This window comes from Cherax quadricarinatus, chromosome 17, assembly GCF_038502225.1.
Source record: "Cherax quadricarinatus isolate ZL_2023a chromosome 17, ASM3850222v1, whole genome shotgun sequence".
NCBI classification, from domain to species: domain Eukaryota; kingdom Metazoa; phylum Arthropoda; class Malacostraca; order Decapoda; family Parastacidae; genus Cherax; species Cherax quadricarinatus.
This window is the reverse complement of record NC_091308.1, coordinates 30,223,143-30,241,436: the sequence shown is the minus strand read 5'-3', so window position 1 is coordinate 30,241,436 and position 18,294 is coordinate 30,223,143. Positions and strand designations below refer to the sequence as shown.

The window sequence follows — 18,294 nt, the reverse complement described above, 5'->3', positions numbered from 1 at the left end:
TGGAGGTTTTGGGTAGATGGCAAGAATATTTTTAGGAACCTTTAAATGTCAACGAAGAAAGGGAAGCGGTAATTTCATGCACTGGCCAGGGAGGTATACCATCTTCTAGGAGTGAAGAACAGGATGCGAGTGTGGGGGAGGTGCGTGAGGCATTATGTAGAACGAAAGGGGGTAAAGCAGCTGGAACTGATGGGATCATAACAGAAATGTTAAAAGCATGGGGGGATAGTGTTGGAGTGGTTGGTATTTTTGTTTAATAAATGCATGATATTGGCAGTTTGGAGGGATATGTTGTGTATCTTTATATGTGTATGCTTCTAGACTGTTGTATTCTGAGCACCTCTGCAAAAACAGTGATAATGTGCGAGTGTGGTGAAAGTGTTGAATAATGATGAAAGTATTTTCTTTTTGGGGATTTTCTTTCTTTTTTGGGTCACCCTGCCTCGGTGGGAGACGGCCGACTTGTTGGAAAAAAAAAAAAAAAAAAAAACATGAAAGAGGGGAAGGTACCTAGGGATTGGCAAGTATGTACAGTCCCTTTATATAAAGGGAAGGTAAAAAGAGATGGTAAAAATTATAGAGGAATAAGTTTTCTGAGTATACCAGGACAAGTGTACGGTAGGGTTATAATTGAAAGAATTAGAGGTAAGACAGAATGTAGGATTGCGGATGAGCAAGGAGGTTTCAGAGTGGGTAGGGGGTTGTAGATCAAGCGTTCACATTGAAGCATATATCTGTGAACAGTATTTAGATAAAGGTAGGGAAGTTTTCACTGCATTTATGGATTTAGAAAAGGCATACGAGAGTGGATAGGGGAGCAATGTGGCAGATGTTGCAAGTATATGGAATAGGTAGTAAGTTACTAAATGCTGTAAAGAGTTTTTATGAGGAAAGTCAGGCTCAGGTTAGTGTGTGTAGAAAAGAGGGAGACTACTTCCCAGTAAAAGTAGGTCTTAGACAGGGATGTGTAATGTCGCCATGGTTGTTTAATATATTTATAGATGGGGTTGTAAAAGAAGTAAATGCTAGGGTGTTCGGGAGATGGGTGGGATTAAATTATGGGGAATCAAATACAAAATGGGAATTGACGCAGTTGCTTTTTGCTGATGATTGTGCTTATGGGAGATTCTAAAGAAAAATTGCAAAGGTTAGTGGATGAGTTTGGGAGTGTGTTAAGGTAGAAAGTTGAATGTGAACATAGAAAAGAGTAGGATGAGGGTATCAAATGATTTAGATAAAGAAAAATTGGACATCAAATTGGGGAGGAGGAGTATGGAAGAAGTGAATGTTTTCGGATGCTTGGGAGTTGACGTGTTGATGGATGGATTTATGAAGGATGAGGTTAATCATAGAATTGACGAGGGGAAAAAAGGTGAGTGGTGCGTTGAGGTTTGTGGAGACAAAAAACGTTATTTATGGAAGCAAAGAAGGGAATGTATGAAAGTATAGTAGTGCCAACACTCTTACATGGGTGTGAAGCTTGGGTTGTGAATGCAGCAGCGAAGAGGTGGTTGGAGGCAGTGATGTCCTGTCTAAGGGCAATGTGTGGTGTACATATTATGCAGAAAATTCGGAGTGTGGAAATTAGAAGGTGTGGAGTTAATGAAAGTATTAGTCAGAGGGCAGAAGAGGGGTTGTTGAGGTGGTTTGGTCATTTAGAGAGAATGGATCAAAGTAGAATGACTTGGAGAGCATTTAAATCTGTAGGGGAAGGAAGGGGGGGGTAGGGGTTGTCCTCGAAAAGGTTGGAAGGAAGGGGTAAGGTAGGTTTTGTGGGCGAGGGGCTTGGACTTCCAGCAGGCGTGCATGAGCGTTTTCGATAGGAGTGAATGGAGACGAATGGTATTTGGGACCTGATGACCTGTTTGAGGGTGAGCAGGGTAATATTTAGTGAAGGGATTCAGGGAAACGTTACTTTTATATAGCCGGACTTGAGTCCTGGAAATGGGAAGCACAATGCCTGCACTCTAAAGGAGGGGTTTCGGGATATTAGCAGTTTGGAGGGATATGTTGTGTATCTTTATACATATATGCTTCTAAACTGTTGTTTTCTGAGCACCTCTGCAAAAACAGTGATTGTGCGAGTGAGGTGAAAGTGTTGAATGATGATGAAAGCATTTTCTTTTTGGGGATTTTCTTTCTTTTTGGGTCACCCTGCCTCGGTGGGAGATGGCTGACTTGTTAAAAAAAAAAAAATAAATAAAAAATAAAATAAAAAAAAAACATATCCCTCCAAACTGCCAATATCCCAAACCCCTCCTTCAAAGTGTAGGCATTGTACTTCCCATTTCCAGTACTAGAGTCTGGCTATATAAAAATAACTTATTTCCCTATAATTTTTACAATCTCTCTTGTCTCCCTTCCCTGTGTATACAGGAACTATTCATGCTCTCTGCCAATCCCTAGGTACCTTCCCCTCTTTCATACATTTATTAAACAAAAATGACAACCACTTCAACACACTATCCTTCCCTGCTTTTAACATTTCTTGTCATGATCCCGTCAGTTTCAGCTGCTTTACCCCCTTTCATTCTTTGTAATGCCTCATGTGCCTGAGCCACACTCAAATCCTGCTCTTCTTCACTCCTAAAGATGTTACACCTCCCTGACCAGTGCATGAAATTACCGCCTCCCTTTCATCATCGACATTTAAAAGTTCCTAAAAATATTCCCGCCATCTACCCACTACCTCCAAATCCCCATCTACTAACTCCCCTACTGTTTTTAACTGACAAATCCATTCATTCCCTAGGCTTTCTTAACTTGTTTATCTCTCCAAATTTTTTCTTTTTTTCAGCAAAATTTCTTGCCAGTGCCTCTCCCACTTTCATCTGCTCTCCTTTTGCACTCTTCACCTTTCTTTTACTCTCCATATAATGTGCTCTTCTTACAACACTTCTGCTTCATAAAAACCTCTCATAAGCTACCTTTTTTTCTTTTATCACACCTTTACTTCATCATTCCACCAATTACTCCTCTTTCCTCCTGCACTCACCCTCCTGTGGCTGCAAACTTCTGCAAAAACATTCTAATACTGTATTTTTAAAACTATCCCAATTCTCTTAACCCCCTACTACTCATACTTCCATTAGCCCACCTTTGTCTTTAGTTGCTTATATCTCACCCTAAGTTCCTCCTCCCTTAGTTTATACACTTTCACCTCTCGTATTTGCTGTTACCATTTTCCTTTTGGCCCATCTACCTCTTACTCAAACTGTAGCTACAACTACATAATGATCTGATATATCCATTGTCTGTCTATAAACATGTACATCCTGAAGCCTACCCATCAACCTTTTATCCACCAATACATAATCTAACAAACTATTTTCATTGTGCTATATCATACCTTGTATACCTATTTATCCTCTTTCCTAAAATATGTATTACTTATTACCAAACCTCTTTCTACACATAGCTCAATTAAAGGCTCCCCATTTTCATATACCCCTGCCACCCCAAATTTACTTACTATTCCCTCCACAACATTTTTACCCACTTTAGCATTGAGATCCCCAACCACATGTACTCTCTCACTTGGTTCAAAACTCCCCACGCACTTCCTCAACATTTCCCATAATATCTCTCTCCTCTACACTTCTCTTCTCCAGGTGCATAAACACTTACTATAACCCACTTAATTACTGTTATAATAATCTCTCCCTCGTAATTTAATTGAGGTCCTCCAGTAATTTTGCAGTTGGCTCAGTCACTTTTAAATCTTTTGAATAAGCAATTTTGTGGGTGGTTTACATCTGTTCTAAACTTTCAAGTATTGTACCAGAAACAAAACCAGTACTGTAATAGATTTTATGATTGATAAAAGTAACATAATGGGAATGATTGCATAGCTTAGTTTTACTAAAAATCTCATTCTAGGTTGGAAAACCAGTGATATGTGCCACTCAGATGTTAGAGTCCATGGTTAAAAAGCCAAGGCCAACTCGGGCTGAAGTATCAGATGTGGGCAATGCTATTATGGATGGAGCAGACTGTGTCATGCTGTCAGGAGAGACTGCCAAAGGAGACTACCCTTTGGTGTGTGTGCGTACGATGGCTAACATTGCAAGAGAAGCTGAAGCCGCCTTGTGGCACAAGCAGTTATTCATTGAGCTTTCTCAGCAGGTAAATAGCAGTTCTTTTGTGAAAATGGTTGGAATAAGACATGTAACATGATTCATCCTAATGCTAGTACACTGTTAAAAAAGTGTCGTCTTTATTACTCTTGGGATTTTTATTAGTTTGGCAATTTTTTTTTCTTGTAGGTTAAACTTCCTACAGACTCAACACACACCACAGCTATTGCAGCTGTAGAGGCATCATTCAAAGCAATGGCATCTGCTATTATTGTTATCACCACTACTGGTCGCTCAGCCCATTTAGTTTCCAAGTATCGACCACGCTGCCCGATCATGGCTGTAACGCGCTTCCCACAAGTTGCTAGACAGTGCCATCTTTATCGTGGCATTATTCCTGTTCACTACACACGTAAGTAGAAGTGTGCAAATGTTTATAGACCTTAATAGCATTGTCCTTGAATGTTAATTTATTCAGAGGAATTGGGTATTAAGGTGTTAGTAACAGTGGAATTAATTTTCTATTACTGTGCTTAAATTTAAAATATGTAATTTCTTAACATTAATTCTTATTTTTTTTTTCCCTCCTTCACCTGTAATCCAGTGCCTCAGAAGGGTACGTTGGTTTGAGAGAATTTTGAGTGAACTGTGAGCATAGTTTATACTAATTTGTTTTACCTAATCATGGCATCATTACTTTAATGATTTTTTTTTTTGTTTTGCAAGTTTGTCATGTTAAGTTTTTGGCACTGTTTTAACAAAAACCATTGCTAGTCTGAACACCTATAAATTAATTCTATGATACCTGACAGGTTAAAAAAATTAAAGGAAGTAGATAAAGAAGAAAATATTCAGTAGATTCTCAAGATGCATAGTGCATTTTTGTTGTATCACTCAAAAGTGTAACTGTACATTTAAGACATGCTCAAAATTTGTTAAAATGCATGGCGAAGAGCAGTGGAGAATTCAAATTTTTTGATTGCCCACCATGGAGCAAGCAGGTGTACAGATTGCCTTCCACTTAGCTTTTACATCCACATGGCACCTTGGTTCCCATCCTCTCCCCAATCTTCCAGTCTCCACCACCCTCACAACCTATGGTAATCCATTGAATTCTGGGACCATCTTTTGCCAATGAGACAGTTACTGTATGTTGGAAGTGGATGTCCTATAAAACCTACATTGGTAAGCAGGAATGATTTGCACCTAGTTTAAAGGCATTCAGGGGGCCAGTTTAGGTTGCATCTAAGCTCCAGTACATCAAGAGATTTTATAGTGTAGGTCCTCTTTAAAAACTAGAACCAGTTACTTGGTGGTCTGACAAGGTGGCATGGATGATTTTAAGCCCATACTGCAGTGGCTGACAGGCAAGTTAAGCACTTGTACGTACTTTGATATACTACTGTGATGCCAATATTGTATATACAGTGGAACCTCAGTTTTCGTATGCCCCAGTTTTTATAGGATTCAATTTTCGACGACTTTTTTCGTTGAAATTTTATCAGTTTTTGTACATCCGCTTGGTTTTTGTAGAGTTGAAAATGGTCCATACCAAAAGCGTCAGCGTGACTCGCCCACACAAAACATCCCATGCATTTGTGACTGTCTGCATTTTTCTCGTTGAGCGAGCATCACCTCTCACGTTCATCCAAAACGTATCGCCAGGATGTACGGGAAGTCTGCATCAACAATCAGTTCCATCCTGGTGAAGAAAAAAGAAATTGAGGAAGCTGATATTGCGAGGGTGGGGGGGGGGGTAAATGTGCTAATGAAACAGATAGCAAACGGTTGAAAGTGTTGAGAAGTTGTTGTTGGTGTGGATCAACAAAAAAGTTAGTGGGAGATAGTGTTTTAGAGGCGATAATTTGCGAACAGGCAAGGCAGTTGCATGCGAATCTCGCAAAGAAAATGCCTGGAACAAATTATGCTGTTAGTGAATTTATGGCCAGCAGAGACTGGTTTGACAAATTAAAGAAGCAAACTGGCATACACGGTGTGATAAAGCATGGCGAGGCCGCAAGTTCAGACAAACATGGGACCGAAGAATTTGTTGACGAGTTCAAGGAGTACGTAGAGGCTGAAGGATTCCTTCAGCCTCTATGTACCTGACGAAACAGGCCTCTTTTGGAAGAAAATGCCAAAAGAGGACCTACATCATGCAGGAGGAAAAGACATTGCCAGGACACAAGCCTATGAAGGATAGGCTAACACTTTTCTGTGGTAATGCTAGTGGGGATTTCAAAATGAAGCGTTTACCTGTGTATCACTCTGAAAATCCCTGAGTGTTCAAGAAAAACAATAAGGCATGGGACACGAGGCAAATTTTCATTGAGTGGGTCAGTGAAGCGTTTTGCCCAAGTGTGAAGAAATGCCTCCTGGAAGATCATTTGCCACTCAAGTACCTCCTGGTAATAGACATTGCACCTGCTCATCTTCCAGACTTGGAAGACCAATTGTTGGTGGAGTTTAGTTTCATCAGAGTGAAGTTCTTGCCCCCTAATACCACTCCTCTCATCCAGCCCTTGGACCAGCAGGTTATTTCAGACTTCAAAAAACTGTACACCAAAGCATTGTTTCAAAAGTGATTTGTAGTGACCTCAGACACTGAATTAACCCTAAAAGTTCTGGAGGAATCACTTCATTATCCTCAATTACATAAGTCCTATAGGTAAGGGTTGACAAGGAGTGACTTCCAGGATGATCATCTCTGCTTGGAGAAAATTGTGGCCAGAATGTGTCCTTGAGAAGGATTTTGAAGGGTTTGAGGCTGACCCTCCTGACAACCCTGTGCCTATTGTGGAATCTATTGTCTTCAGGAAAATCCATGGGGTTGGATGTGAGTGGCCAGGATGTGGAAGAGTTGGTGGATGACCACAGGGAAGAGCTAACCACTGAAGAGCTGCAAGACCTTCAACTGGAATAGCAACAGACCACAGCTGAGGAAATTGCTTTAGAGGAGGAGGAAGAGAGAGGGGAGAATGTGCCTCGTCCAGTGGTTAAGGACGTGTGCAAAGTGGTGAGAGTTGCAGAGTTTTGTGGAGAAATATCACCCTAACAAATCTGTTGCAAGTCATGTCTACAACATGTTCAATGACAATGCCTTGTCCCATTTTAGGTAAATCTTAGAGATGCCAGAAACAGACCTCTGGACAGATTTTTTGTGCAACAGGGGTACAGTGACTCAAGCTGGTCCTAGTGCCAGTAAAAGACAAATAAGGGAAGTAACTCCGGATAGGGCCTTTATACCTGAAATCCTTATGGAAGGGGATTCCCCTTCCAAACAATAACCTCCCCTCCTCCCTCTCCCCTCCTTGCTGTCTTCCATACACCAAGTCTTTAATGAAGGTAAAAGTGATGTTAAATGTTCATTTATCCATTTCATTAGTCATTTATATTTTTCTCATTGTTTTCTGTATGTAAAACTATAGTTATTCTCTATAAAATATTGTTTGTTAATATTTTTGGATGTCTAGAACAGATTAATTGGATTTACATTATTTCTTATGGGAAATGTTTCTGCATTTTTCGTACGATTCAGTTTTTGTCAGGCTTTTTAGAACTAATTAATCACAAAAACCAAGGTTCCACTGTATTTAACCCGTAAACGGTCCAAACGTATATGTATATACGTTTTTACCGCTACTGCCCCAAACGTATATTTAAGTTTTATTTTTCATTCCTTCAAAATTGGTGCGATAGGCCTGAGTCGCCTAGACATGAGAGAATGGATGTGCGCACTCGGTGTGCGCAGTATCAAAAAAATCTGGGACGCCTGGGTACCGCATGGTAAGACCAGTTACATTCAGCTCCATCTTGGGTCAACATCATGGCACATCCTCGTGATTCACTCATGCCTCGTCATATTAACTCTATTATTTGAGGAAGGTGATATGGAAGGTCAGTTTAGTGGATTTGACACACATGTGGCTACTAATTATCAAGGAAATAGTGAAAATATAGACGATAACCCAGATGACCCTCAGCCCATCACCTCTGGGGTGGCCAGTGTGGCCATGCCAGACCCTGGGCCAAGCACTTCTGGGGTGGCCAGTGTGGCCACACAAGACCCTGGGCCCAGCACCTCTGGAGTGGCGAGTGTTACCCATAGGCAACTACGCAAGAAGAAACTATCATTTTCCCGGTGTTTTAGTAGTGATAGTGAAAGTGATATAAGTGATGATGAGATTGATTTTATGCCATTAGAGGATTCGTCTAGTGACAGTGACCATTATTTACCAGCGAAGCGTACTTTTAGGCGTCATTACCTACGTTCAGGCAGTGTGCCATGTGCAATCAGAGGCAAGGGTCGTGGCAGGTCATGATCCGAAACCCCTGCCACTGATAGTGAAAGTGATGATGAAGGTGAATATGCGGGGATGGAGGAAATAGTGGTGGGTAGCATGGTGCCTGGACCACATGGCGCAGTGGGTGGACAGACAAAGGACTGTCCGGCACCCCCTCAACCATGTGCTGCCTCCACTCTTGTCCCCCCCCCTCCTGCTCCCCCCTCCTGCTCCCCCCCTCCTGCTCCCCCCCTCCTGCTCCCCCCCTCCTGTTCCCCCCCTCCTGCTCCCCCCCCCTCCTGGTCCCCCCCTCCTGCTCCCCCCCCCTCCTGTTCCCCCCCTCCTGCTCCCCCCCTCCTGTTCCCCCCTCCTGCTCCCCCCCTCCTGCCCCCCCCCTCCTGCCCCCCCCCCCCCTCCTGCCCCCCCCCCTCCTGCTCCCCCTCGCCCCATGCCAGAGGTCCACCGTGCACCATGTGACCGAGAGTGGAACTGGACACAAAGTATATTCGTGCCAGAGCCTTTTGATTTTGATGCGAGTGGAAGTGGCATCCTGCCAGAATGTCCCATAACGAAGGAGTCTACAGAGTTAGACTTTTTCCAGTTATACTTTGACGAGCCTATAATGAACTTGATAGTGACCCAGACGAACAATTATTACCGTTATATCATGGACAATACATACACCAGATGTTGGGGAATCGTCACAGCTGTGCAGATGGAAAGATACAACAACGGATGAAATGTATTTATTCCTTGGCACTGTCATGCTTATGCCACATACCCATAAGAACAATATATGTAACTACTGGACCACAGACCACTTTATCAGTACTCCTGTCTTCTGTGACCTCCTTCCCTGCAACAGATTCATTCTGTTGCTACGAATGTTGCACTTCTCAGATAGGAATAGGCCCAACAGGAATGACCACCTATACAAAATCCGGGAAGTGGTTATCTATACGAAGCAGAAATTCAGTGCCTACTTTTATCCCTTCAAGAATATTGTTGTTGACGAGTCTTTGATTTTGTTCAAGGGACACTTGTCATTCAAACAATATATACCAAGCAGACGTCATTGCTTTGGTATAAAACTGTTTGTGTGACTGTGAGAGTGGTCTTGTATTAGATGTGATTGTATACACCGGGATTATTATTATTACATCAAAGGGGAAGCGCTAAACCCGGAGGATTATACAGCGCCTGGGGGGGGGGATGTGGAAGGCATTCAGGCTTAATTCGGGGAACTGGGGCACAGATCCAATTCCCTAAATGAAGAGCCCCTCACCAACATCAAGGAACCTTCCTTGATGTTGATACCAGACGCATGTTGGGCATTTCTGGTGATGTTCGAAAAATGATGGAAATATACCTTGGCATGGGCCATACATTGTACACAGACAACTGGTATACAAGCCCTATGCTCGCTGATTTCCTACGTGTGAACAATACTGATATATGTGGAACAGTGAGAAGGAATAGAAAACATGTGCCAAGGTTCAGTGGAGGCAGTATTGAAGGTGCAGTGCAAGCATTTCATGCCAATGACATCATGGCACTGACGTGGCATGACAAACGGGACGTGACATTGCTGTCAACCATCCACAGAAACGAGATGGTACAAACAAAGTGAACAGGGAGACTAATGAACGTATTGTCAAGCCAGCTGCTGTTGTCGACTATACAAGCAATATGCAACTCGTTGACAAGTGTGACATGATGATAGGGTTCGTTGACTGTGTGCGTAGGAGTCGCAAGTGGTATATAAAACTGTTTTTTCCACCTTGTAGACATTGCAGTGCTCAATGCATTCAATATGTACGAAATAGGCTGGAAAACGACAACGTTTTGCAGAATTCTCCTTGAATGTCGTAAAACAGATTGCAAAAAAGTATGGTACCACACCTGTACCTGCCCCTCAACAACGACCTGTCACACCACAACCTGTCCCCCAACCACAGCCAGTGGGGGAAGTGCCAGACCAAATCATCCCTAACTGTCACTACTTGGTACCAATACCACCTACCCCAAAGAAGAAGCATTCCCAGAAAGTGTTGTGTGCGCTACCACCACAAAACGACCCAACAGCGAAAGGACACACGATACATTTGTCACCAGTGTGGGTGGCACTCTGTATGAATCCATGCTTCATGGAGTATCATACAGTCGTGGAGTTCTAGAAACATAAGTGGGACATGTAAACACTTGTATATAGTTGTAGATAATAATGTGTGATTCAGCCAGGTGTGCAAAATCACCTGTCAGTGTGTACATATGTCTGTGACAATATGATGATAATTTTGTATATATTATTGGTGTATAAGCAACAATTGACATTGAAATCAGAAGAATTACTGTAAAACATAAGTATCATATCAAGAAAACCAAGAAAAGTAAAAAAAAAAAAAAAAAAAAAATGGGGAAAAAAAAAAAACTGTAAATATGTAGTTTCTGCAAGCGGCTGTGCTCCATGTTGCCGTCAGGTGATTGCCAAGTTCCAACTTCACAGCCTCATATCTCGGTAAGTACTGACCCTACAATTTTTTTTTTTATGCTATAACACTTAGAAAAATGTGCCCCTTTTTTCAATAAAAAAAAAACTTTATTTTTCAAAATATTCGGGGCACTGGGGTAGTGAACGTATATATACGTTTGGACCGTTTACGGGTTAAAAGCTTTTTCTGTGCTCTTGTCATTCCTCTAATGTAGTAGGCCCCACTTTATGGCATTTTGCCTTGCAGCATTCCGCTAATTTCGAATTATGACCAAAGCTTGCTATGTGGCTCCTGCCACCTGACTTTCTAATAGTCACCAAGTGCCACCCAGTTTTATATTCTGTGAGCACATTTCTCCATTATGTCTGCATATTTTATATATATATTTTTTTTTTTTTTCAACAAGTCGGCCGTCTCCCACCGAGGCAGGGTGACCCAAAAAAGAAAAAATCCCCAAAAAGAAAATGCTTTCATCATCATTCAACACTTTCACCACACTCACACATTATCACTGCTTTTGCAGAGGTGCTCAGAATACAACAGTTTAGAAGCATATACGTATAAAGATACACAACATATCCCTCCAAACTGCCAATATCCCAAACCCCTCCTTTAAAGTGCAGGCATTGTACTTCCCATTTCCAGGACTCAAGTCCGACTATATGAAAATAACCGGTTTCCCTGAATCCCTTCATTAAATATTACCCTGCTCACACTCCAACAGATCGTCAGGTCCCAAGTATCATTCGTCTCCATTCACTCCTATCTAACGCGCTCGTGCACGCTTGCTGGAAGTCCAAGCCCCTCGCCCACAAAACCTCCTTTACCCCCTCTTTCCAACCCTTTCGAGGACAACCCCTACCCCTCTTTCTTTCCTTCCCCTATAGATTTATATGCTTTCCATGTCATTTCTACTTTGATCCATTCTGTCTAAATGACCAAACCACCTCAACAACCCCTCTTCTGCCCTCTGACTAATGCTTTTATTAACTCCACACCTCCTAATTTCCACACTCCGAATTTTCTGCATAATATTTACACCACACATTGCCCTTAGACAGGACATCTCCACTGCCTCCAACCGTCTCCTCGCTGCTGCATTTACCACCCAAGCTTCACATCCATATAAGAGTGTTGGTACTACTATACTTTCATACATTCCCTTCTTTGCCTCCATAGATAACATTTTTTGACTCCACATATACCTCAATGCACCACTCACCTTTTTTCCCTCATCAATTCTATGGTTAACCTCATCCTTCATAAATCCATCCGCCGACACGTCAACTCCCAAGTATCTGAAAACATTCACTTCTTCCATACTCCTCCTCCCCAATTTGATATCCAATTTTTCTTTATCTAAATCATTTGATACCCTCATCACCTTACTCTTTTCTATGTTCACTTTCAACTTTCTACCTTTACACACATTCTCAAACTCATCCACTAACCTTGGCAATTTTTCTTTAGAATCTCCCATAAGCACAGTATCATCAGCAAAAAGTAACTGTGTCAATTCCCATTTTGAATTTGATTCCCCATAATTTAATCCCACCCCTCTCCCGAACACCCTAGCATTTACTTCTTTTACAACCCCATCTATAAATATATTAAACAACCATCGTGACATTACACATCCCTGTCTAAGACCTACTTTTACCGGGAAGTATTCTCCCTCTCTTCTACTCACCCTAACCTGAGCCTCACTATCCTCATAAAAGCTCTTTACAGCATTTAGTAACTTACCACCTATTCCATGTACTTGCAACATCTGCCACATTGCTCCTCGATCCACTCTATCATATGCCTTTTCTAAATCCATAAATGCAATAAAAACTTCCCTACCTTTATCTAAATACTGTTCACATACATGCTTCAATGTAAACACTTGATCTACACATCCCCTACCCACTCTGAAGCCTCCTTGCTCGTCCGCAATTCTACATTCTGTCTTACCTCTAATTCTTTCAATTATAACCCTACCGTATACTTTTCCTGGTATACTCAGTAAACTTATTCCTCTATAATTTCTACAATCTCTTTTGTTCCCTTTCCCTTTATATAAAGGGACTATACATGCTCTCCGCCAATCCCTAGGTACCTTCCCCTCTTTCATACATTTATTAAACAAAAGTACCAACCACTCCAACACTATATCCCCCCCCTGCTTTTAACATTTCTGTCATGATCCCATCAGTTCCAGCTGCTTTACCCCCTTTCATTCTACGTAATGCCTCACGTACCTCCACCACACTTACATTCTGCTCTTCTTCACTCCTAAAAGATGGTATACCTCCCTGGCCAGTGCATGAAATTACCGCCTCCCTTTCTTCCTCAACATTTAAAAGTTCCTCAAAATATTCTCGCCATCTACCTAATACCTCCCTCTCCCCATCTACTAACTCCCCTACTCTGTTTTTAACTGACAAATCCATACTTTCCCTAGGCTTTCTTAACTTGTTTAACCCTTTGACTGTCGCGGCCGTATATATACGTTTTACGAGGTACCGTGTTTGACGTATATATACTCATAAATTCTAGCGGCTTCAAATCAAGCAGGAGAAAGCTGGTAGGCCTACATGTGAGAGAATGGGTCTGTGTGGTCAGTGTGCACCATATAAAAAAAATCCTGGAGTACGCAGTGCATAATAAGAAAAAAAAAATCCGACCGTTTTTTTTAATTAAAATGCCGACTTTGTGGTCTATTTTCGTATAGTATTTATGGTTGTATTCTCGTTTTGTTGGTCTCATTTGATAGAATGGAAGACATATTATAGAAATAGAGATGATTTTGATTGATTTTACTATAAAAAGAACCTAGAAATGGAGCTCAAAGTAGGGGAAATGTTTGATTTTTGCCAATGTTCAAAAGTAAGCAAATGATGCCATTTTCCAGCAAATGTCCAACTAGCCATTCTAATATGCAGTCATAAATGGGTTGATGTTATTTATACAATTATTACAGTATTGCAGTAGTCTGCATAATAAGTCTTCAATTTTTTGTTTGAATAGAAATTCAAAATAGAAAGCAAGAGTAATATCAGAGGGGCCTGGAAACACGACTGATGAGCAAAGAAAATGTTATTTTAGAGCCAGGAATGTCTGCATTGTTCATTCTGGACCTTATTTTGAAATTGTCATATTTTTTAGTTTTCGTGAAATTGGCCAAATTGCAAATTTCTGACCACATTATTAGGTAGTTGAAATCGGTAAATGGGCAGTTTCTTGTACTCAATCGATAGAAAAAATGGAGTTCTAAAGAAATAGCTATGAGTTTGGGCGACTGGAACAATGGAATTAGCCAAAAATAGGGCTCAAAGTGGGCGAAATCGCCGATTTGTAAACGGCGCCGAGGTCGCTAACTTCGCGAGAGCATAATTCCGTCAGTTTTCCATCAAATTTCGTTTTTTTGGTGTCATTACAATCGGGAAAAGATTCTCTATCATTTCATAAGAAAAAATATATTTTTTTTTTTTTTTTTAAATTTTGCAACACCAGGACGTAAGACGTATATATACGGCCGCGACAGTCAAAGGGTTAACTCACTCCAAATTTTTTTCTTATTTTCATTAAAATTTCTTGACAGTGCCTCTCCCACTCTTTCATCTGCTCTCCTTTTGCACTCTCTCACCACTCTCTTCACCTTTCTTTTACTCTCCATATACTCTGCTCTTCTTATAACACTTCTGCTTTGTAAAAACCTCTCATAAGCTACCTTTTTCTCTTTTATCACACCCTTTACTTCATCATTCCACCAATCACTCCTCTTTCCTCCTGCCCCCACCCTCCTATAACCACAAACTTCTGCCCCACATTCTAATACAGCATTTTTAAAACTATTCCAACCCTCTTCACCCCCCCCCCCCCCCCACTACTCATATTTGCACTAGCCCACCTTTCTGCCAATAGTCGCTTATATCTCGCCCGAACTTCCTCCTCCCTTAGTTTATACACTTTCACCTCCCTCTTACTTGTTGTTGCCACCTTCCTCTTTTCCCATCTACCTCTTACTCTAACTGTAGCTACAACTAAATAATGATCCGATATATCAGTTGCCCCTCTATAAACATGTACATCCTGGAGCCTACCCATCAACCTTTTATCCACCAATACATAATCTAACAAACTACTTTCATTACGTGCTACATCATACCTTGTATATTTATTTATCCTCTTTTTCATAAAATGTATTACTTATTACCAAATTTCTTTCTACACATAGCTCAATTAAAGGCTCCCCATTTACATTTACCCCTGGCACCCCAAATTTACCTACTACTCCCTCCATAACATTTTTACCCACTTTAGCATTGAAATCCCCAACCACCATTATTCTCACACTTGATTCAATAATAATAATAATAATACAGCATTTACCTTGGAGAAGAGGTGCTGATGAAGGTTGATGAGGGAAAAGAGATGCTGGGCACAGCAGCGTATGCTGTCAGGAGTTCATTTCGTTTCATTCTTTTTCTATCACTTAACCCTTTGAGGGTCGACAGGCCCTCTCCGAAACTCGTTCTCAGGGTCGGCCAAATTTAAAAAAAAAAAAAATTATTTTCTCTTATGAAAAGATAGAGAATCTTTTCCCGATCATAACGACACCAAAAGTTTGAAATTTGATAGAAAACGTACGGAATTATGCTCTCGCAAAGTTAGCGGTCTCGGCGATGTTTACGCATCAGCGATTTTGCCCACTTTGAGCCCCATTTTCGGCCAATTTCACTGTACTAGTCGACAAAAAACATGAATAATTCGCTAGAACTCCATTTTTTCTATCGAATGGGTGCAAGAAACCACCCATTTATAAATTCAACTATCCAGTACAGTGGTCAGAATTTAGCAATTTTGCCAATTTCACACAAATTTCAAAAGATGCCAATTTCGGAATAGGGTCCAGAATAAACAAGAAAGACATTCCTGGCACTAAAATGACATTTCCTCTAGTCATTAGTCACGTCTCAAGGCCCCTCTTATATTCTTTTGCTTTCCACTTTGAATTTTTATTCTCACAAAAAATATAAGATTTACTGTTATGCAGACTACTGCATTAGTGTAAAAAATGGTATAAATATTATTGGTGCACTTGTGAAAGAATATTAGACTCACCAGTTGACGTGTATTGCACGCTTGGCACGATTTGTTTACTTTTGAAATTTGGTAAAAATCGAGCATTTCTGCTACTTTGAGCTCAATTTCAAGGCACCTTTCTTTGTAAAACCAGTCAAAATCATCTCAATTTCAGTAATATGTCTTCCATTCTATAAAATGAGACCAAGAAAACTAGAATACAACAATAAATACCATACGAAAATACACTGCAAAGTCGCTGATTCATTAAAAAAAAATGGTCAAAGTTTTTTTTTTCTCATTATGCACTGTGTGCTGCAGGATTTTTTTTAGACTGTGCACACTGACCACATAGACCCATTCTTTCATATAAAGGCCTACCAGCTTTCTCCCACTAGATTTGAGGCCGCTAGAATTTATGAGTACTAGTACGTCAAAAACCCCTACGCATAAGACGTACTAGTACGATGAAAACCCTCAAAGGGTTAATTACTACTCTTAATGGTACGCTCTTAATGGTTCATTCTTAATGGTTCACTCTTAATGGTACACTTAGTTTGTGTTTATCAATGATTTCCTGTTTTAATTCCATGGAAATCATCCTCTTTTTCTTATAACTGTCCTTTGCACTTGCTTTCTTAAGACCCATGGTTAGAAACAAGAAATTCTGCAAAATAACTGCACGAAACGTAAGGAAATTAAAAGAATTATTTCCACCGCCAGTTGAAGCACACGCGGGAGTGTTTTCATACACATAATGCCATCTTGTGGTGGTGTTCTCAAACTCGCTTATACATAGTATTATTATAGTAGTATTTATTATTAGTAGTACGTACGAATTATAATTTATATTAGAATAATTTATGAAGCGTGTTATTGTATAATTATTATATATGTATTATTATTATTATTATACTATTGCTTACCACTTGGAATTCTTATTCACACAATAGAAAATTTACTGTTATGCACACTACTGCATTATTGTAATAATTGTATAATGTCGACCCATTCATGACTGCGTATTTGGAATGGCCACTCGGACAAGTATTTTTACTCTTGAGCATCGGCAAAAATCAAACATTCCTGCTAATTTGAGCTCAATTTCTAGGTACTTTTTGTCATGAAATCAACCGAAATCATATCTATTTCTGTAATATATCTTCCATTCTATCAAATGAGACCACAAAAATGAGAATACAACCATAAAAACCATACAAAAATATACCGCTAAGGGGCGGCTAATGGCTAAGAAGTGAACTCCGTTATTTATGGTTCGATTTCTTTAAATTTTGGTGTACGTTAAGAAGCATCTTTCCATCTTACATTACCCAAGTTTCAATAAGATAATTCAACAAACAAATGAGATCCAGTTCCCTAGATCAAGAGCAAGAAACTGCTCGTGTCTGGAAAAACTCGAACTTGGGTGCACTCGTAAACAGAGGTTCCACTGTACAGTACTTGGTTCCATTCTCTCTATATGACCAAACCACCTCAACAACCCCTCTTCAGCCCTCTGGCTAATACTTTTAGTAACTCCACACCACCACCTAATTTCCACACTACGAATTCTCTGCATAATATTTACATCACACATTGCCTTAAGATACATCTCCACTGCCTCCAGCCACCTCCTCACTGCAGCATTTACAACCGATGCTTCATACCCATATAAGTGTTGCTACCACTATACTCTTGTACATTCCCTGCTTTTCCTCCATGGATAATGTTCTTTGTCTTCAGATACCTCAACGCACCACCCACCTTTTTTCCTTCATCAGTTCTATGATTTACCTCATCCTTCATAAACCCATCCGCTGACAAGTCAACTCCCAAATGTCCAAAAACATTCACTTCTTCCATGTGCCCTCCCTCCAATGTAATATCCAATTTTTCTTTATCTAGCAAATGAGAGAGTGGGCAAGATGTTATCAACAAATTTTGTTGAAAATAAGAAAGTTTTGGAGTGAGATTAATGAGTTGAGGAAGCCTAGGGAACAAGTGGATTTGACAGTTAAAAATAGGAGAGGAAAGTTATTAAATGGAGAGTTAGAGGTATCGGGAAGATGGAGAGAATATTTTGAGGAATTGTTAAATGTTGTTGAAGATAGGGAAGCTGTGATTTCATGTATAGGGCAAGGAGGAATAACATCTAGGAGAGAGGAAGAGCCAGTTGTGAGTGTGGGGGAAGTTCGTGAGGCAGTGGGTAGAATGAAAGGGAGTAAGGCAGCTGGTATTGATATGATAAATATAGAAATGTTAAAAGCAGGAGGGGATATAGTTTTGGAGTGGCTGGTGCTCTTATTTAATAAATGTATGGAAGAGGCTAAGGTACCTAGTGATTGGCAGAGAGCATGCATAGTTCCTTTGTAT

The 18,294-nt window shown here is 40.5% G+C and overlaps 1 protein-coding gene across 1 annotated transcript in view; it reads left to right on the top strand.

Moving 5' to 3' along the window:
* LOC128686310 (pyruvate kinase) overlaps positions 1-4,521 on the top strand; it is a gene marked incomplete at its 5' end in the record, with an annotated part of 28,571 nt that extends 24,050 nt beyond the window's left edge. Inside the window, 2 exon segments of the mRNA XM_053773143.2 lie at positions 3,880-4,125; positions 4,266-4,521. Of these exon segments, the coding sequence (XP_053629118.2) occupies positions 3,880-4,125; positions 4,266-4,496 (477 nt within the window).
* Positions 4,522-18,294: the final 13,773 nt, after the last annotated feature.